At 42.9% G+C, this 20,906-nt stretch overlaps 1 protein-coding gene and 1 long non-coding RNA gene across 3 annotated transcripts; one reads left to right on the top strand and one right to left on the bottom strand.

The window, feature by feature from the left end:
• The first annotated feature begins 3,301 nt into the window (after positions 1 to 3,301).
• On the top strand, positions 3,302 to 20,469 carry MYOZ1 (myozenin 1). 2 transcript variants are annotated; one of them, XM_076338510.1, is made up of 6 exons: positions 3,302 to 3,516; positions 5,670 to 5,771; positions 7,404 to 7,585; positions 16,280 to 16,514; positions 18,897 to 19,056; positions 19,903 to 20,469. In XM_076338510.1, exons 2-6 carry the CDS (start codon positions 5,696 to 5,698, stop codon positions 20,132 to 20,134), a joined length of 885 nt encoding a protein of 294 aa, XP_076194625.1. In that variant the 5' UTR covers positions 3,302 to 3,516; positions 5,670 to 5,695; the 3' UTR covers positions 20,135 to 20,469. The 2 variants fall into 2 exon arrangements, with proteins under 2 accessions (XP_076194625.1, XP_076194626.1); XM_076338511.1 differs by lacking the exon at positions 5,670 to 5,771.
• LOC143160630 (uncharacterized) lies at positions 8,196 to 12,340 on the bottom strand. The gene is made up of 2 exons (XR_012995423.1): positions 11,627 to 12,340; positions 8,196 to 8,792 (listed from the first exon to the last, which is right to left on the bottom strand). It is a non-coding gene; the product is annotated as an uncharacterized LOC143160630 (long non-coding RNA).
• Positions 20,470 to 20,906: the final 437 nt, after the last annotated feature.

Genomic DNA, 20,906 nt, shown 5'->3' on the forward strand with positions numbered 1-20,906 from the left:
CCAGCTGCACTCTTAGGTCCTGTGTCCCACCTGGTATATGTATATATGCACATGCAGATGAAAATAACCTCTGGAGGATCAGGGTTGCAAGGACAGAATGGGACTTCACATAGCACTGAATGAGGGCTATGGATCATCTTTCAAAGTGGAGGTGGCCAAGGTCTCTTCAGAATTTGAGCCTGGTGACAGCCACAGACACAACAGCACTGAAAAACCCGGACAAGAGGCTGATCTAAACCTTGGATTTTGCTACTGGAGTTTCTGAGGAGTCCGATGATTGGTCTAGGAACATAAATACTACCCACCAGCATCTAGGGAATAAAGGAATCTCCCCATTTGATCATTTCAGCTTCCAGATACTATTTCTGAGCCCTGGATAAAGATCCTGCCCTGTACTCTCTACTCCTAGCTTACTTTCCTTCATATAGCTGCTCAACCTGTCTCACTTCCAGTTCCTCACCACCCTGCCTACTTCTCAAACAAGACCTTGACTTGGCGTACAAATGCTTTGTTCCCATCAGACCACAGTTCCCATCAGTCCTTGAAGCTGGACTTCAAGGTCCTTAGACTTGCCCCTAACCCTGTTTGCCTCTTGCCCTTTGGGCTGGGGATCCACAGAGGAGTCCTGTCTCCTGGAGTTGGCTCACCCTGAATTGCTGTCAGTGCCTTGTTCCTGGTCCTAATTGCTGGGCATGCCTGCTCATATCCTGATTGAGATCCTCACATGCCATGCTAGACATGGCTACTCTTCATCTCCTTGCTATTGCTTTTCCGTAGTCTCTCTTGAGTTTTATAAGAGGGCTCACATCTGTTCCCTGCTCACCTCCAATTACCAACTAGCCATGGGGCGCTCTCTCCCCTTCCAGCCTGCTCAGCTCCTCTGTCCCTGCAGCTGCCTGCTGGAGCAGATGTGAACCCCTGGGGTGGGAGGAAGCAGAGGAGCAGCTTCCTCATGGTCATGCTCGTGGCAGGGAACAGCAACCACATACTTCCCTGCTACATCATCTTTTGGAGCTACACCATCTTTCGGAGCTACACCATGCCTCAAAATCCAGCAGGTTTCCACATGATATCCATCTGGCACAAACTGTTCCCCTAAGGTGTAATTTGTGCTCAGGAAGGCACAGGAGGTGACTGGAGAAATAATACAGCAGCTATAAATTGGTCCAAAAACAGCTGCTGGAAGCAAGTAGAGAGGAGGCAGAGTTTAGCATCATTCTAGTGACTGCAAGAAGGTGCCATATAGTGTTAGCTGCATTTCTCAGCTTCTCACCCCATAATAAAACACATTCATTTCTTAGATGATTATCAAAATGGAGCTAGAAACTTCTTAAAATTAAGAGGTAACTGTACCTCATGCCTTTGGGAAAGGAGAGGCAAAGGGCTGCTGATTTTAAGCAATATAGCAGCACATTGTGTCTGTTCTCACTATGCCCCCCCTATATGCCATCACCTTGTGACAGGCAATAGCTCCCTTGATAAATAGGGTTTAGAATGCAGGGAACTTGAATAGGAGAGCAGCTTCTCAAAGAGCATAACTGAACTTCACAGCAGGCACTGGGCACTCTGGGCAAATGCCCAACATGGTGCTAAACCAATCCAAGAGAAATAAATGTGGTGAAAAAATACTCCTCTTTGTACAATCTGCAGTGAGTAGGGCTTGGCCAACACCAAGAGACCTGCTCCTCTGTGGCCACCCGCACTTGTGCAGAGTGGGTGTGAAGTGTGGACAGATGGTCAGTTGTAATAGTAATATTTGACACCCTCCAGCTTTGTGCAGATGTAAATGTCTTCACCAGACGGGAAGCTCTGTGATGGTGCCCAGAGCAGGCAGTGGGTGTTACAGTTCAATTGTGCTATCCCCTACTCCTGTTTTACACTAGCACAGCTCCGGGGAGTTACTCCCAGATCACCGGCACAGGAGTGTGGGGGCAGGATCTGGGCCATCCGGCCCCCATGGATCATTTTGGTGTATCTGCTGGGCTCAGTGAAGGACGCAGCACTCTTTTGGATAGTGGAAAGCTTACAGCATGGCGTTAAGGTAGATACGAATGAGGGACAATAAGAGCTGTGCTATAGGCACAATGTGAGGTATACATAGTGGATATATGGATGCAAGAGAGAGGAAAATGGGAAACTTTAGGCCAGGACATTGCCATACATGCCCTTACTCCAAGCAGGGTATAAAGGCCGATTGATTATTGCCCATAGGTATGTTACAGCACTCTTATGGAGGATCTTCCAAACAGTACTGGGGATTAACGCTTTGTGCTTTCAACCCACTTATCACACTGGGAAGTTTTATATGCATTTGGTGCAAGCAAAAACAACTCTGCAAAATCTAGGAAAATGGGAAAGTGACTGTCCTGATGTTTCTTTATATCAACTTTGCTTGCAATTCTCTGTGCAGATGATTTTCTACTGCAATCACAGCTGTGTTTTGGTTCCCCCCCCCCCCAATAGACTCCAGGTTCATTCAGTGGACAACTTTTTGATCCAATGTGGAATAGGAAGACAATGTTTTCTGTAGGATTTCTGCTTTACATAGAAGTTGAAAGGTATATGCATCTTTGAGTAATCCAGTAAAGTGAGATATGTTCCCTTCATCCTAGAACAAGAACCTGACTGGGTATGGGGGAAAAAACAGGGAGTCGCCTCATAATGAACAGGAGCTAAAGGAGGGGAGTCATTTGCATGTACAAAGCTGCACCAAATACATGCAATGAACCCTATTTCTGTCATGAATCAATAAATTAGTGTCCTTGCTATTTGATTTCTGTTGGGTTTCCCATACACATTACTCAGCTACTTCCTAGAACTCTGCAAATAGCTTTCTAGACTTTGTGGTTTTCCTACTACTTCTTGCTTCATGCATACAATTATTTTTCTTCTGTGCTTTCTGATGTATTATTTGAATGCCTGGCATTTTAGAAATTATGTATGATGAGAGCCTAGAGGACACTGGGTTGAATGATGGAGTGAGGAGGTGGCAGAAGGAGAGTGTAAAACAGAGCAAGACCCCAGAGAGCTTTTGAGGCATTACTGACAAACAGGATATTGAGAAGGTTTTATGAATTGCATTAAAATGCAATAGGAGGAGGAAGGGGAATAGCATGCTGATTTGAACAGAGAGGAGGAAGAAGTGAGGCACCTACAGAGTGCCTGGTCTTCCTGGGAACTGAGACAGTGACTGCAGGAGGCCTGAGGAGCAACCTTTTCCTTTCCCCTCTTCTTGGGGCTTGCAGCGTTGCTATCTGAGACTCTGCCCTCTGGGCCGTTGGCTATTAATAACCACAGGATGCCTGTATGAGCAGCCTTCAGGAGTCAAATTCACAGCACTTCGCATCAGCACTTTGTGCTGGGCAGAGCTTGCCTGTGCCCAGGCACCCTGGGTGAGCGGGGCTGCTGGACAAGCCTCCCCAGCAGCACCCAGAGACGGGCTGGGAGGAAGCAGCCTGCTGCCGAGCTCTGGGGCAGGTGCGTGAGCTGGTCTGAGCCTGGCACTGCAAGCCTGAGGTGAGTTGACCGGGCAGCAAAATAGTTTAGAGCAGGTGCTGGAGAGGGTAAGACTGGTTTGGTGTGCAGCAAAAACACGGAAGTGACTGCTGCAAAGACCGATGCAGAAAAAGACAGAGGAATTGAACCAAGGGATAGAGCTTAGGGGAGGAAAGAATAATTGTGGCCCTGGCTTTATGTATGGGATAGTGGGGAGAATGGAGACTGAGGCTCCAGCAGCCTCCCCGTGGTGGGGTGGTTGAAAGAGCAGTAGTCCCAGTGTAGCTCTGGACCCTGTTGTCCATAGTGAAAGGCTGCTGCCCCTTCCCTTATGCTAGACCAATTGCATGCAGCAGGTTTTCCATTCCTCAATCCTGCTGGATTAGTAAAGGAGGACAGCAGAATGGGATGGACTTGCCCTTGCTGCTCCTTGGGAATGGCTGTGCTAGAGGAGTACGGTTCCCCACCAGGGCCAGCCTTTTCTGCCTTACCCCAGGGAGTCCACATTTGGGGCATACAGATGATTTCCCTCTGTTTTGCCAGTCTTATGACCCATCAGATGGGCCATAACCTCCCACCCACCCTGTCTCCTGGCAGCATTGCCCTTTTCCTGTCAAGCAGGGCCTGTTTCTTTTACATAGCCAAGCAGATGTCTGTCTGCTCGAGGAGAATGTGCAGTGCGTGCTTTATGGCTGCACCTGCTCACGCTTGCTTTGGGAATACACCACGATGGTCTCTTTTATGATGTGAACTACATCGGCATCATCTCAGTAAAAAGAAAAGCTTGGAAATCTGAAAGAAAAACTAATCCAAGAGAGTATTTGCCAATGTGATTGGAGCTGGTTTGCTGTGGCTAGGCTTCTTTTAGCAGTTACCATCACCTCATCACATGAAAATCACATTGCAAAAGGAGCAATGGTGGAATGAAACTGCAAAATACATAGGAAATAAAAATGTCTTGATCACAACAAGGGCAGTGTACAAACTCCTAGAGCCAGCTGTTTGCTTGCTAGTTTTAAAATATAACTCATAGTTCAATGTCTTCAGTTCTGAAATTTTAAGCAACTAAAGTGCAAAGAAGCACAAGGACAGAGATGGTTAGTTACTGTCTGCTATTGCTGAAGACAACGGGTCTTTGCTCATTTTTCTTTGTATTGTATTGTATTAGGTGAGGATCTGTCCCCCTATATGCTGTTGTTTGGGCATGGACAGGGCTGAAGTGAAGGCAAGACATTTGCCCTACTTACATTATGTGTGATAAACCCCAAGAAGGACTCTCAGAAGCTGCCTGAAGTGGAATTGCTGAGATTTCTCCTAATTTTCCCTGCCTTTGCAGTACAGACCTCTCATCCTATCTGGGGACAGAGATGGGGAACACTGTACCAGAAGAAATCTCCCTCTTCCCCTCCTCCCCCCTCCAAAATGATATGTGATGAGATCAATACATAAGATACAGGTGCAAGTGACTTCAACAACTTGGGTGAACAACTTTTCCTTTAACCAGTTTGCCTGTGCCTTCTTCCTCCAGCCCTTCTGTAATGAAACAGTAGCAGTCATAAAAGACAGAATTACTTAGGGTTTTGATTTGTTTCTTTTTTTTTCAGAACTTGCAGTCTAGTGGTTTTCTGAATACCTATTCTAATTCTAATAGGACTATCTAAATATCCAAACCAAACTTGCACATTATTCAAAATGCTCCCAAATAACTCATGGACAGACCCAAAATCTTTATATAAAAATATATATTACCATCTAATGATAACTGCATGGTATTATGATATGTTATGATAGAGCAAATTTCAAACTCATGTTCTGTTACTGCAGCACAAGATGGTAACAGAGTACCACTGTGGCACACATGGGTACTGGGAGACTGCCATGTTGCAATTAAAATGCCGATTTTGGATGACAATGCTATATGGCACCTTGGCAATGCTTCTGCTGTGACCTGCTGCCATATTTTGTGTCATAATGTCTCCAGAGAACACCACAATGGCCTGCTGATGATATTCTGTATGGGATGATACCATTTACCAGCTCCTTCATGTGGAAGGGGTGGAAAAGAACCTGTGTGTGAAATGAAGGCTGTGTATCTTTTAACTGTAGATGGCAACTAAAAGAGAGGCAAGAAATACCTTTCCAGTGTTTCATTCTCCATTTCCTTGTGTGTTTAGAGCAAAGCAGAGAACCCTTTGTGGGAATGCCCCTTGCAGGGACTCCTGCTCCTGTTAAAAGGAAAAAGTCCACTAAACTCATTGGGAAGCTGACACACGAAGGTAAGATATGCAAAACTGCACACGTGAGAATTGTGTGGATTTCAACCTGAATTTCAGCCTTTAAAATTTCACACCCTGTCTGACTCAACTCCCAGAGCAAGACATGCAGCGAATGTACCAGGAGGCAGAGCCACAAATATTACTAAAGCTCAGCCTTCAACCACATCACATTTTCTAATTTACTGTTCAAAAGCACTGGACACACACTCAGGTCAAATGTTAACCTAGATTACACTTTGTAAGCCCGTATTCTCCTGCAGCATTAATTTGGATGCACACCAGTGTGAATGGAAAGAGAACGTGATCTTTTATGGGCATGAATATTGCGGTGCCTAGTTATATTCTGTGTTGTTCTCTCTCTTATAACCTTTGTCTCTAATTTGTTTTTCCTCTGTGTGAGAGAATTCCTTTGATTCCAGCACTTATTAGTTGAAAAAGTCAAAGTCTCTTAGAGGAGGTAATACAGCAGGAAGAATATAACTTGGGATACTTTTCTTTCTACAGAATACCTGTGTATTGGGTAGGGTGACTTTTAATTAACTGTGATATCCTTATCTTCTCTTTACTTTTGACAGCATGGGGAAGGTTTTTAGAGGTTTTGAAAAGCAATAATTCAGTGCTGTCCCTTCAGCCCCCCAAAAGGGCTGTAGAAACTTCTTTGCTAGGGTACAGGTATATATTTTTCTGTTTGTCCCTAACCCTTTATTCAAGTAAACAAGTAAGTAAAAATCCAATTTTCAGTTAAAGGGCATTTCCTCCTATGCTATGAAATAGTGCTATATAAAATTGGCTTGCTAAAGAAAAAAATTTATTCGCTTATACCAATTTTGTACCAGTTTAAGGATGGAGATTCATTCTCTGTTGTAAATAAGATGTAGAGGTGGATAAGTGGTCTTAACCTTGCTTAATACAGAAAAAAGAAAGCCTAGGAAAAGTTGTTTGTTTCTGAATGAAAGGCTTTAACTGCATTTCTGCAAGATTTTTAGACTGAAAATGTTTGAATCCATTGCTTTGATGGAGAATTGGTGGTACCAAATTAAATGGAGAAGGACTTAACGAGTAACCAGTGTATTAAGACTTGAAGAGAACTTCAACTACTTTTCCCTTTAAAAATTCTCCTTAAAACAAACAAATAAAAAGCTATAACAACATTGAATCTTGCCACGGTTTCAGGATAATGTTTAAACCAAAGCATGCCAGAGTTGTCTTTATTTATTATATGTCAGCCCAATCCAAAGAGCTGTGACTGCCACTCATCTAACTCCAGAGGAGGGGTGTAGGGCAGTAACCAGACAAGGCAGTGATGCATTTGAGGCAGTACTAATGAATCCTGCTGCTCTGAGCATCTCTCAGAAGACTGAGGTGCTTCTCAGGTGGGACACATGCATCTAGCCCCACCCTTATGCAACTCTTCTCTGTGCAGATCTGCCTTGATTGCAATCCAGAGTAAATTCCACCCATCTATATCTGAAGCGTCATCAATGTAAAAATTTGGTGCATAGGGTATTTCCTAAAAACTTAATTTAGAAGAGAATTTGACTGCTTTGAAGTCACTACTGATGCTGGGAAGCAATGGACAAGAGACTTGGACCAGAGCACTTCCTAAAGCGTCCCATTTCATATGTTTTGTAGTCATGCCACAAGAGGTGTCCAAGCTGAACTTGGGGAAGAAGATCAGCATCCCCAGAGATGTGATGCTAGAAGAGCTTTCTCTCCTCACTAACAAAGGATCCAAGATGTTCAAATTACGGCAGCTGAGGGTGGAGAAGTTCATTTATGAGAATAACCCTGATGCCTTCACCGACAATTCTGTGGTAGGTTGGAGATTAAAACTAAAAAGCTGTTTCATACACCCAGGGGAAACAGGAATGGAGCGTGCCCAAGCTCTCCTCTGTCTGTATGTGCATGGGCCAGGGGCAGGGGGGATCTACTAGCAAAGAAGTGCAGGAAAAAGCCAAAATTATATAAACACACAAGTTTTATTTCCTTTTGGCAGCAGCATTAGTTTCCTTTGGCAAATACTTGGTATCACACATGCAGAAGCATGAGAAAATTCAGTCCTGAGTGACGAGGGAGGACAGCATGTTTGGCAGGTGTTCAGAACCGTACAGGGCAGGACTAATTGTTTTTGTACCCATTCAATTTCTCCTTTGCAAGATGGAAATGTTCCATCCAGGTCTGACTTCAGCCCCAGTAGGTGCAGTTCTATTTTTAGCCTAGGATACACTTTTATGCTTCCTGCTGGGCAGAGTCTCCACTCATTTCTGCAAGAAGTTCCATAAATGAAAATTCAGACAGAAACCTCTAACCTGACACTGCAATATCTTCAGTTTATTTGCTAGAAGCTACGTTTGTTTTCTTCTAAAGTATTTTCCTATCAGATATGGTGTATAAATTCAGACATTCTTTTTTTTCCCCTTTCCCATGAGTTAGTACCATTATTTAATCTTTGAACTTCTCTCTACAGTTAGTTGCCTGGTGTAAAGTCTTCTGAAGATACTTAAACTTTTACAGATGAAACTCTCCTTTCACATGATTGTCAGCAGTTCAGTAAAACAAGTAGAAAATGTTTCAGGTTCATATGCATTTTGATCTAGCATCTCCTCTTCTGATGTTCTTTAAAATTTATTTGGTGTCATTTTATCCCTTTATGGAATCTATTTTCCAGTCCAAGGAAACTCAAGCAAAATAATAAAAGTCAAGCTGAAGAAAATGTTCTGCCAAACAAAAGCACGCTATTTTTTACCCCTCTGATGCTTTCAAAAGCAGCAATAAGTAAATCTTCGTAGTTCACTTCTAAAAATGACAATTTGGGAAGCAGGATGTGGAAAGATGTCTGAAAAAAAAAAAGTCATTAAAATTACAACAGTAGGTCAGATTACAGATCAGGGATGACAGACCAGAGATATAGCAAGCATATCCAGTGTTGTTAGACTTCGGGCAGTTTCTTCATCTCTTTGTGCTTTAGATAGTTCATCTCTTCAGTGCTTTAGATAGTTCATCTCTTCAGTGAGCTATCTCCTAGAAAGGATGTAAGAATGAATGGTGCATTGAACTTTGGACTCTTCAGATGAAAATCCTAGAGAAATGCAAGCTGTTTTTAGAAATACTCAGCAATCTCAGAGCTCCTAAAACATACGAGGGCCAAGTTCATATGTCAGAATCTGCTGCAGTGAGGAGGAGTGAGAAAATAATAAAGTGAGGGAATAAAGCGGCTGAAGTCCAAACTTTCGAAAATTTGAGGGTGTCACTTAAGGGTGTCCAGTCAGAGAAATACAAAGCGAATGAGTTGTGACAAACTGACTCAAAACTGGACATGTACCAACAGAGTCCCTCCAAGACTGACATTACGAAGGCTGATGACAATTGCATCTTTTTTGTTAGCTGTTTTTCTAACTTTGTTTATTCATCCATGCCTCACATTCACTCCATACCCTTTCTGTAGTGAATCTCTCCCTCTATTCTGTCAGAACACCCCTGATCCTGAGCTCTTTGAGCAAGACCGTAAGATACTGTGCTGTGGAGAAATGTATTTGGGGGTCAGACAAGACCCTAACAAGCCTAGGGATTTTCTTCATGGCTTTGCTATATGAGGACAATGGCATGGTCTCCAAACAGCAGCTGGTACTCCACTTTAAAATCCTCCGTGATTCACTTTCCGGGCTATCTTTTCTCCACATTCATGGTACAGATAACGAATCTCCATTGGTCAGTGCAGGAAGCCTTCAGTCTGCCCTCCAGCCCTCACTCGGGGCCAGCTTAGCAGGATCACGAACATAATTGTTACCATTTGCTGGCTGCCCTGTGTGCTCTGTGCAAGCACTCTGCCAGGCTGCATCCACTGCCTCCGTGGACAACTATTCTCATCACCACAGCCAGCGTGAGTTAGCACCTTTGCTGGCAGTCCAAGCAGTGAGAGAAAAGCTGAGCAATCGCAGCAACTGAGCCATCCTCTTGGAGAGCTGTTTGCTCTTGGGACGGTAAAGGCAGCAGATCTGTGGCCTCACTGTTACCTTCCAAACCATCAGGACAATGTCTGACCTTAGCACCAAATAACTTTCATCAAAAAGCCCTTTTGATTGCAATATTTGATTAGCTTTCTGTTCCTTTCCTTTCTTGCTTCTGGCTCTGCTCAAAGGCAGATGCAGAAAAGAAGGCTTAAACAAAAGGGAACTGTGGGAGGAAGATAATGGCAGAGTAAAGAATTCCTACTGCTACTTCCAGTTACTTCCCCATCCCAGTTAATTTTCATGTCCTTTGCTTCCCATTCCAAAGAAGTCCTTGTGACTTTAAGGCTGTGGGACAGTGAAGGGATTTAAAGCTGGTGGTGTGTTTTCTGCTTTTATATCATAGATTTCTTAACTGTATTAGAATCTTCTCAGGACACACTTAGCAAAGCAGCGCAAGAAAGGTCTGGGATGGAGTACAGATTGTTTCTTTCCCCCAGAAAAAGTTTAACAGCAAGGTAATGTAATATAAAAACACACGAAGAGAAAGGTTATTAAAAATAAATCCAAACCATATAAGGGGTCCCAGAATAGCCTGTGCTGTAGCCACAAACCTTCCACACAAGGGAGAAGATCTCAGCAGTCACCTGTCATCGATCCACCCTCCTGCTTCTCTCCTCCTCCTTCTCCTCCAGCCAAACAACCACACTGGACAATCAGATCACTCTCCTTACTTTTAGTGGAGAAAACATATATATTGTGTTGCGTGAACGTCAGACAGGTCCATGGAAAAGGGAGAACCTGCCACTCTCTCTATCACTGCTGCGGCTCCTCCCATCCAGTTAAAGGCAAATGGTAGCTAAACCCACAGTCAAAAGGACTGACCATTCCCAACATGAGCAAAATGAAATGCACTACCTACTGTATAGCTGTTTTCAATAGTGACCCTCTGCTCTTGCAAATGTACAGTACAAGGGGATGTTTTTAGGGAGGGCTGAGTTTGACACTTTTAGCACACTGATATCCTGCCAGAGTTCATGTGACATCCTCCTTGTTTGGTGCTGTGCTGGAGAAGCTGGGGTCCACTGAGTCCCGTCTAGTAAATCAGAAGGATTTCTTCTCACCCCAGGCTGTGCCACCCCGTCGCAGGAACTGGGGTTCTCTCCATGTCTCAGAGCATATTATCAACCTCACTGTGAAGCTGCAAGATGCAATTTCCTACTGACTAAAGACCATGATGAAATCCTATCTTGCTATGTACTCTATTACTGTAGCATCTGACCAACTATAGCATGAAGGAAATGACTACATTTATTTTTTACCCCATGAACCATGGGGTAGATTAACGAATCACCCAAAATCATAGAGAGAGTCTGAGTCTCATCTCTGGGTCTCCTAAATCCCACTTCACTGTTCAGCAATTAATAGATCAGCAGTTCACAGACCTTTTCTCCACTTCATAATGCTAAATTTGTTTGGCCTCAAACACATCAAGATCATGTGAAACTATGTTTCTTAGCCTCACAGCCCCACTCATTATTGCCCTAACTCCTCTCAAGGTCCCACCTCTGCTTTGGGAATCTCTGTGTAAGACCTTCCTGTTATCATCAAGTGGAAACTGAAAACAAAACCATAGTTATGCTTTTTGGGTGTTGCTGTTATGCTGTTTTTCTTCCAGTGAGGATCCTTAAAAATAGTCTTTCTGCTAGTCAAAACCTGTGGCCTGATTTGGGTTACATGCAGGAGACAGTTTACAGAAAGATTTGATTTGCCTCTTTCCCCCCCCCCCCTCTTTCTGCTTTACCTACCAGATCTTAAATTAAAACCATTAGGAAGGTGGAATCTGAGCAGACAATTATCAGCAGTAGTACATCAAAAAAACCCAGACCCACAAACAAAAAAACCCACCTTGATACTTTCTCAGACTCGCCCACAAGTTAAAATAAATGCCGTTTCCACATATTGGCAATGCTTCTATGAAAACAAGCTGAACGTGTTGGCAAGTAATTTCTGCTGGACTTCAGGTCAAGAGGTCTCTTCAGATAAGCTAAGACACCAACTATGAAACAAAACATAAGAAGTGAAAAAGGGTTAAAGAATTGGATTACTGTTCTTCTGGATAATGGCAGGAGTTACCCTTTTGCTGCTGAACGAGAACTCAGAGGAGTAAGCAGAGGCATCAGGAAGAAAATGGAAGTGGTTATGTTTCAATGCCAGAAAGACATTTTCAGCAGACTTCACAGCAGACAGAAGTACACAAACAACCTGCTTCAGAGATCTTCCATGTTAAATAGCCAGATGTGATACGGTGTGTGAAGGAAAGCATAAGGACAGAGGAACAGAGATGTTATCATGCAGCTACTTTGTTTAAAGCACAAGCGTGCACTGATGGCTCTGTTTGCCCATTAATGTACTTAGAAGAATGCCAATCAAGATCACTGGAGGTAAGGTTAAAGGGAAAATGTTAGGAAAAGCATTCTTTCTAGGAATTCTGTTCTGCAAGGAATATTAAACCTCTTGAACAAACGTTACAGGATAACCGCAAGCTGACATATGAGAGAGTCTCAGGTTATGACCTAAGTGGAGCGAGCCAGCTGAGATGTAACTTTTCTAACAGAATGAGCCTTGCTGTGCTGGACTTGGACTGGTGCAGAAGACCTGGAGGTCCCAACTATACCCAAAGCTGCGTAAGAGTGAACATGAAGTCTGATGCCTTCTTACTCAAGAAGTGACTGGTGTGGAAACAGCAGAATGACAGAGAGGAAGAGCCTTTTATTTTCCACAGCAGTTTGTTGGAGCACTGTGAGAAAACTTTGGACCGAAATTCTGAAAGTCAATTTCTTTCATCCACAAAGAAAATGCAGCAAGGATGATATAAAATATACAAATAAGATATAAATAATTTTGGGTAGTATTAGATAAAAATTCCCATTATTTAGATGAGTAAATTCAGGCATAGAGGTGAAAAATAATTTGCCTAAGATTAAACAGCAAGTCAGAAGTAGACCTGGAAATAGAAAGCAGGAGCTCAACCCACAAACTGTGCCTCTTGGGAGAGCACGTTTAAAAAGAAAATTAGCTTAAGATACTTTAACAGCTGAGGTTACTTTTTATTTTCATCCTTTTTTTAAAGTGAATCATAGGTTTAAGGCTATGCAACTCCAAATTAAGGACCGAGGCACACACTTCGATAAAAACAGCAGGCGGTCTATGAGACTCTCCGATTGTCTGCATTTTAAATCTCCCATCCCACCATTAAGAAGCATTTGAGTGGCTGCCACTGAGAGGACACAGTCACAGTAACTTCAGAAGTGTTAGTAACCACATAGGCATCAAAACTTTGGGAAGCTCTTTACCAGTGAGGTGGAAATAGAAACACATTTGGTGGCCTCAATCATTCTCTTCAGGGCACAGCAAGGAGCTGACGGGGAGCACACAGTGTCTCCTCCTGGGGACTGCCTGCAGTGACGTCAGGGCCTTGAGATACTTAGACATCTCAGCTCCATTAGCTGGATCGTCTTTCATTATCTATTTTTCATGAGACACATGCAGTAGCTCTAGAGAATTCAGAATTCATCCATCTAGGCACTCAGCCTGCAGGATCAGGCTCTTGCTAGTACTAAGGACTTCAAAGACATGAGCCCAATTTGTTTAGCCAACCCAGGGGACTACACATCACGTGAACTTGCCACAATTGTTCTCTTGTTAGAGTGTAGGGACGCCCAGGGACTGATAACATCCACTACCTCCAGCAACGCACAGACAGGGCAGACCCTACCACAGAGGGACTGTGTGATCTGCCCCCAGAGCCAACAGGAGAAGGTTATCAGCCTTCTCAATTGGCATGCCTGGGCTTCTCTCCTGTGACTTCCACCAACAGGGTCAATCAACCCTAACTGAGAGGTCAGTTTTGTGATTTGAATAGCCCTATACGTAAAAGCTCCACATCCTGTTAGCAATGGCCCAAGACACGCATTCCCCTCAAGTGTAAGCTCTATTTTACCCCGAACACCCTGACCAGAGGCATGCTGTAAGTACCAGAGACAAAGCTGCACCTACCCAGCTTTGACTACGTCAAGGCTCCTGCTTGAGGCTGCCATTCCTGAGCTCCGCTCTCTTGGAATGAGCTCATTTGAATCCACCGAGGTTCAAGATTTCAAAAAGATGAATTTGCCTTTGCCTCCTGTTATAGAAAAAGAAGATTCTCCTATTAATTTGAGCTAAGACAATCTATTGTGGTGGCCAAAACTAAAGAAAATTATATTTTTATTCTAGCGGATGAGTAGTCTGGGGTATTGCATGGAAAATGGGTCTTTCCTATCTGAGTGGAGATGTCTGCTGAACATAGGATGTTTTCCCAGCGGGTCTGTGAAGAATCATGAACTAGCCTGAGACCAATCAAACTAATTTCAGTTGCAGCTAAATAAGATTTATGTGTGGCTTTCCTGAGGCAGACCCTGTGTTTCAGAGAAACTTCACTGAAACTTATCCTGCTTAGTGATAATACTGCAATTTAAAATAACACCAGATGACAATGATGCCCCTTCCCGGTCTCGTCAAATACTGCTGTGCACAAAATCAAACCAGCCCTTTTTACTGTAGTTCATGTTACGCTGATGTTTTGTGACCTTTTTTTTTTTTCAGGAGAGTGCATGTAAGTAACCAGAAGAAAAGAGAAATAAGCATTTAATTCTCAGGAAGGGCACACAGCACGGATGAAACTTGAAGGAAAACAGATGCAAATCCTGGTTTGAAATTACTGAGCAAATCAGTAGAAGCATTAACCTTGCATATATATTAACGTTTTGAGAATAACCTCATTCTGACCTCTAGCCCTCAAAAAACCCTTTTTTCAGTTTGCCTTTTTACAGCTACATAGCTCCCACACATAATTGAACAGATTGCCCTGCTAGCTCCTGCGTACAGCTTAATGCTCACAATCCTCTCCCTTCTCAGTGCTTCCTGACATTCAGGGGAACATTATCCCCTCTGTTCCTAAAAAGGGAATTCCCTACAGCTAGGAAAAGGACAGACAGTCCCTAAAGGCCCTGGGGGCACCAGCTCTGCCACTTCAGCCTGCAGCTGGCTGCCTGCCTGGGTTGCAGCCTGGTGACCTGCTGTGAAACCCTGGACACTGTTGCTGGAGACACAGGGAGCAGAGGGTTAGATAATTCTGCCTTGAGCCTTGTGGGGTTTTCACTTATCATCTATTTTTAGCTGACCGAACAGCTGGCCTTGGAAGCCTGTTTACAGCCTGGAAAGCTTCTTTTTGCTAAACTGTCCTAGGTGTAAGAGCCCTGAGAAAGCCTTAACCCTTTGAGAGCCAGCCCTGAGGTTGACACTCTTGTCTGCCATTGACTGCCTGAGATGAATTTATACAAGCAGAATTGCAGCATGAGGAACCACAGAGTCATTCAGCTTCAGCTGTATTTGTTACATCTTTGCGCATCTATAGCCAGTCCCCTAGTCCAACAGGAAAGACCATATGTGATATATAACCCAGGTTACATGTATTATAGAGCTGTGTGGGCTATAATACACGAGATACTTTTTTATATCTGATAGGAGTCAAGCTTTGATCTCACTTATGACCAATACATAAAACATTTTTCTGAACATATTATATCAGTTTTTGTTCCACACAAGTATTTATTAAAATTGCTGTGTGCAAAGACAGGACCTTGTGCTAGCACCACAAGGTCTATAAATCCTCCATGGACTGTTTGCTCTTTCACTATGTACTGCAGGGATTGTGCCTTCTAGCCTGGACTGGGGAGAGTGGACAGCCAGGACAGTAAGACCAGCTTGATTTTACTGATGGATACAGCTTGCTTTCTTGCCTTGTTGCTGGTTAGATTTGGTTCGTTAATGCACATATTGCCACAAACAAAACTCTTCCTAAAAAGGAAGTAATTTTCCTCTTGTGGTCTCCAGGAAGTCTTTCATGTTTTCCCAGGCTGCTATTTCTTCAGTCTTTCTCAATGTGTAAATACCCCTCCCCATGCAGACCTTCATATATATGGAAAACAGACATACGGGCTTTTATGTTGTCACAGGTACCCTGCTGTTCTGGTGCCCTGGAACAGTTAGCTCCCACACTGTAATCAAGCTGACTTTGCCGGGCTATGTTAACCTTGACATGAAAACACTTCCTATTTCTTGTCCAGCTTGCTCTCCCACAGGTCAGCCAACGTATCTCTGTCTGGACCTTTACCTGCTCTGGCAAAAGCTGTATTTCCTCTCCCTTCCTCTTGTATTTCATACTGGTCACTGCTGGGGACAATACACAGATCCCTCTCTTCTCACCCTGATCATATAAAATGACTATGAGGTGTCCATTAAAAGGTGTGCTTCCATTGCCCTTGCTGCTGTTCTACAACTGCTCCTATACTGAATATAGAGAATAACTCACACGAAGTTCTGCCACTGGTTTTGTAACTGAGATACAAAACTGGTCAGATCATGGGGACTCAGGAGTTCACGTTCTGGGACCCAACCCTGCAAATGTGAATGGACCACGTCCTGTAACAGGGATTCCTACTCTCTTTTATTCTGCCCTAGGATCACTTTCAGAAGTTCATCCCACCAGGAGGGCATTACGGGGAAGATGCTCATGGCTATGCCCACGGGCGGATGGTAGGAGGAATGACAGCTGGGCAGCATGGCTCCAGTAAGCAGCAGTACCCCGCTGTTCCTCCTAGGCCTGGAAGCAAGGGAGGCCCTGGAGACAGCGAAGGGGAACATGCGGGGGAATTGACTGGAAGTGGTGGAGAAGGAGGTGATGGTACTGAGAAAGGCAAGTATCTCTCTGCAAGAACAAGAAATAGCTAAAGCTATCAGAGCTCGTGCCAACCTTACTCTTAGGGACAAGTAAATAAATTTGACTAAAACCTGAATTCTTCCAAACTAAGTTCCATTGCAAAGTCTAGAAAAGTTGAACTGCCTTTAGCTTGATAGTTTTGTTCGCATGCTTCTGTGTTGCTCAGTCATAGGCAAGAAACAGAAATACCTGCCTTGGCTGGACCAAAGAAGTGATGGGAAACTTAATTACTGAGCTCCTAAGGTTGATATGGCAGTATGCCAGTATGGCACACCCTTTGCTTTCAAGAGTTTCACACTGACCGCTACTGGAGATAGTAGTGTTAGCTCGTTAGCTCAGCAGTCTGACCTGACACATCAGTCTCGAGTATATCAGCCCTGACTTCAAATCAAAGTTTTCACCTAAACAAACAGCACTTTTTGGATAATCTTCAGAAAGGAACAGCAATATTTCAAAAAGTTATCTGGTAATCACCACTGGTCTACTGAAGCAATATCTTTACGAGTAGAAGTATTTTTAATTGAATTTAGTCCTTGCTTAATTTAACCTCTGTTTGGTTTGGCCAGAAACCTCTAGAACCAAATCCCTTGCATGAAGATCAGCAGGTGAAATTCTTATTTTAACAGTCCCTATGGGATTTTACAACAAAAAGCAAATTTGCTTGGGAACCAGGAACCGCTGTTGTTAAGTGACCAAACGAGTGACTTGTAAAATCCAAGGTTTTTCATTTAGATTCTGGAAGAATGCACATTTTATATCAAAATCACCTTTTACATTTCCAGGCATCCTTGTGAAAAAGAAATCTGTGTAGACTCTCTGTCTTCTTATAGGAGATTTTTCTCCATTGTTATCCTATTTCTGTGTGCAGGGACAAAGAGGATTAACATCATCCCATAGCTTTTACTGCAGAGGTGGATCCCAACTGCTTTTGTTTTTCAACCCTACCAATCAATTTACTTCTAAACTGCTTAGTTTAAGTCCTTCACACAGAAAGAGGGGGGTAGTTGTTTTTATTTTTTTAATGGAAGTGAGATTCTTGTACATGTCTGCAATTCTCTGAAACCAGGATAGCCCAGGATTTGGCAAGGTTTGAAGAAGAGAAGCAAGTTGAAGAAAGAAGGTGCGATGAAGAAGAAAGTTTTAGATAATAGTGTTCATTCTTTGCCACTTACTTCATAAAGATTTATGTTTTCTACACAACCTCTAGCACCATGAAAGCACCAGAATGTCTAACTCCATTAACCTATTATTCCCATCTACTCTAATCAAGCTAAGCAGAAGTCATTGCTCAGGAGTTTTAAGGTTTCTGAAGGATGAGAATCTTAGAAGTGTGCTACATATCAATACACAACCAATGATCTTACTAGCAAGGTGGTATTATACACAATTGGCAGAAAAAGGAAAAAAGAAAAAAAAAAAAAAGAGGCACACAGAATGAAAACCCTTGTCTAAGCTCATTTGCTTAATGGAGCAGCCAGAAGCTAACCTAAAATTTCTGGCAATCAAGTATCTGACTTAACAGCAAAGTGCAGCTCTGTCATTGACAGGATTTTAACTTCCACAGAGATACCCCATCATATTTTCAAACTGCTTTTAGCCATCCTGAGGTGTTTGAGCCAGGCTTGTCTCTAACATCCTAGCTCAGGAGGGGGAAAATATGAATGTCTGTTCATGTAATCACAAAGAAAATGCCAACTTATAAAAATACTGAGACAAGGGAGATGGTAATTTTAGAACATTCAAGAATAGACTACTGAGGAAGACGTTAGTAAAGATGGTTGTGGGTTGCCAAGACCCTGAAATACGATGGTTAAAGGTTTTTGGTCAGTTAGAGCCAACTTCAGAGTTTGAGCCTAGTTTTGGAGTTTACAGTCAGGGCTTTGTTTGTTGCATCTGATGATGATGATGAGGTTTATGTGGAGGGGTTATGTCTGCTATGATCAGACAGGGAAGAGAGAAGTAAATGATGAAATTAGATAGCATTTTGCCTTGTATAAAGCTTCCCCCGAGGTAGTGAATGAGATGATGGGGTAAGGACATTGGTTCTTGCAGTAAGAGGTTTCTATTTGAGCAACCAGAGAGAACAATGAAAAATTAGCTTTCAAATATATGCTCTAATGCAAATTCCTGGATGAGTGGCTCTTAGACTGTGGTACACCTGCTTTTGTGGATAGGGACAGAAGTGGCGTATGACAGTCTTTTTTAAGAGAAATCTAACCATAAAATCTCGAACTTGATCTAGGAGTTACAGAATCTGGAAACAAAGCTGGTGTCTCAACTTCAATAGCAGAATACAGAAAGGCAATGTATTGAGTAAATGTCATCTAACCAGAGTGTTTTATATTCCTCTGTTTACAGATGGAAAGTCAGGAGGCAAAAAAATCACTATATTTAAAACTTACATCTCCCCCTGGGAAAAAGCAATGGGTATCAGCCCCCAGGACAAAAGTCAGTTCACCACTGACTTACTGTCATATAGTCCCAAAGCTGATTTCCCCCATTACAAGTCTTTTAACCGGTAAGTCTTCTTGGCTATTCAATTCGGTTTATTTAGCATGAGAAAACACAATAACCCTGGCTATAGCCCTCCTGTCTTGTGCAATGTAAATAAGTTTAAGCTGCATGTCATGTTGCTTAGCAGAGTCTCCTGCAGATGAAACGTTTGGAGGCCTACAAAGAGAAGATACGTTAAGAGCCAGAGATTTTAATTCAGCTTATGGACAGAAAACCTACGCAGCAGGATAAGAGGACTTTAATCCTATTTCCCTTTCTTTCTCGCCCCATTTGACAACGGAGATTTAGCTTGCCACTGTTTATTACTGCAGCCATTTAAAGTTCAAGAGTTCAGGAAAAATACTTACGATCAGAAGCTATATACTTCACAGTACTTCAGATAAGAATCAGGATCTTCCTGCTGCTTCTGATAAGAACTGAAAGTTTTACAAATATTTCTAGGGAGCAACAATCTTCTGTTAACCTCTCTATATAATTTTGCTACCCACTTCCATAGCCTCAGGACATCAGTGCCCAAGACAAACCCAAATCCCACGCATTTCTGCAATAATGCAGCCTCTGCCTCCTACATGTACGGGGTACCAACAGGTGTGAAAGGTGTATGGTTTGATGGAGATTGATGCAACAGGGGTGAAGGAAGTGCACAGGAGCAGAGGGGGGTGTGTGGTTTTAAATCTTTTTTAGTACATAGGCAATGGATACGTATATATGCTTGGGAAGGATTTGTTGGCCAGTCAACTGCAACAGTGGTAAAACTTACAATCTCAATAACTTTGATGATTGTTTATTTTCTAAATCCCGTTGTTTACCTATGCTCTGTTTGCTAACTCCATGTATTCCCCCATGCCAGGACTGCCATGCCTTACGGGGGCTATGAGAAAGCAGCCAAACGGATGACCTTCAAAGTGCCTCAGTTTGATATTTGCCCTTTGCTTCCAGAATCTCTCATGATATATACTAAAAATTTCAGCAACAGACCTTCCTTCAACAGAACCCCAATACCTTGGATGCCTTCAGGAGACTCCTCTGAGTACCATACTGAGGTCAATGTGCCAAGGAGTGGTGAAACAGAAGAGCTGTAAATCCCCACTGCCAAGGCCTTCCTTTTTTCTCAGCCCTTTCTATTTGCAAGCTGATAGTAAGGAGCTGAAAAGTGCAACTCTAGTTCTGTCAGCCCTTCCTTTCTTTTGCCCTTAGCCCAGACAAGTTCCTAGCAGGTTCGAAACTTATCTTTGCTGGGGTGTTAATCCATATCAGAAACAGTTCGAGGGAAAAGAGCTTTTTATTCACCAGGGCATAAAAGGGCAAGACTAGGAAGTGTTTTTCTGTTTAGCAATACTAAATGCTGCCTGTCTTCTCCATAATAAATCTGTTTTGTCATATATTAACAAGTAATAAAACACCAAGAGGAAAAAAAGTCTTTGTGTTTTCTCTTTAAAAAATGCTGCTGAATCACTTTGGGGATTAGCAATAACAAAAGTTTCAATCTCACAACTAGACTTGGAAGAAAGATCGGGGACTGATGGGGATGGTCATAAGATAGGTATACATCAAGGTGGCTTAGATAAACACTGCAAAACTGATGGTGAAGAATGATGACTTTGAGAAGAAATGATATGGGTAATCATAACAGCATCAGAGAAAAAATAGCAAGTCTGTCAGTGTAACAGGCAGATTAAAGTATTTCACTGTCACCTAAGATTCCCCAGCTCTCCAGAGTATAAAATAGGTGATAGCTTAAGCAGTTTTTTTTTCACACGGAAAGACCAAGAAGGGAATAGGTCGGGAAGGAACAGAGGCACACCCAAGTGAGATGACTTGCCCACAGCTACAGAGCAAGAAAGAAAAAGCTTT

The sequence above is a fragment of the Aptenodytes patagonicus genome, chromosome 5, assembly GCF_965638725.1.
Source record: "Aptenodytes patagonicus chromosome 5, bAptPat1.pri.cur, whole genome shotgun sequence".
Classification (NCBI taxonomy): domain Eukaryota; kingdom Metazoa; phylum Chordata; class Aves; order Sphenisciformes; family Spheniscidae; genus Aptenodytes; species Aptenodytes patagonicus.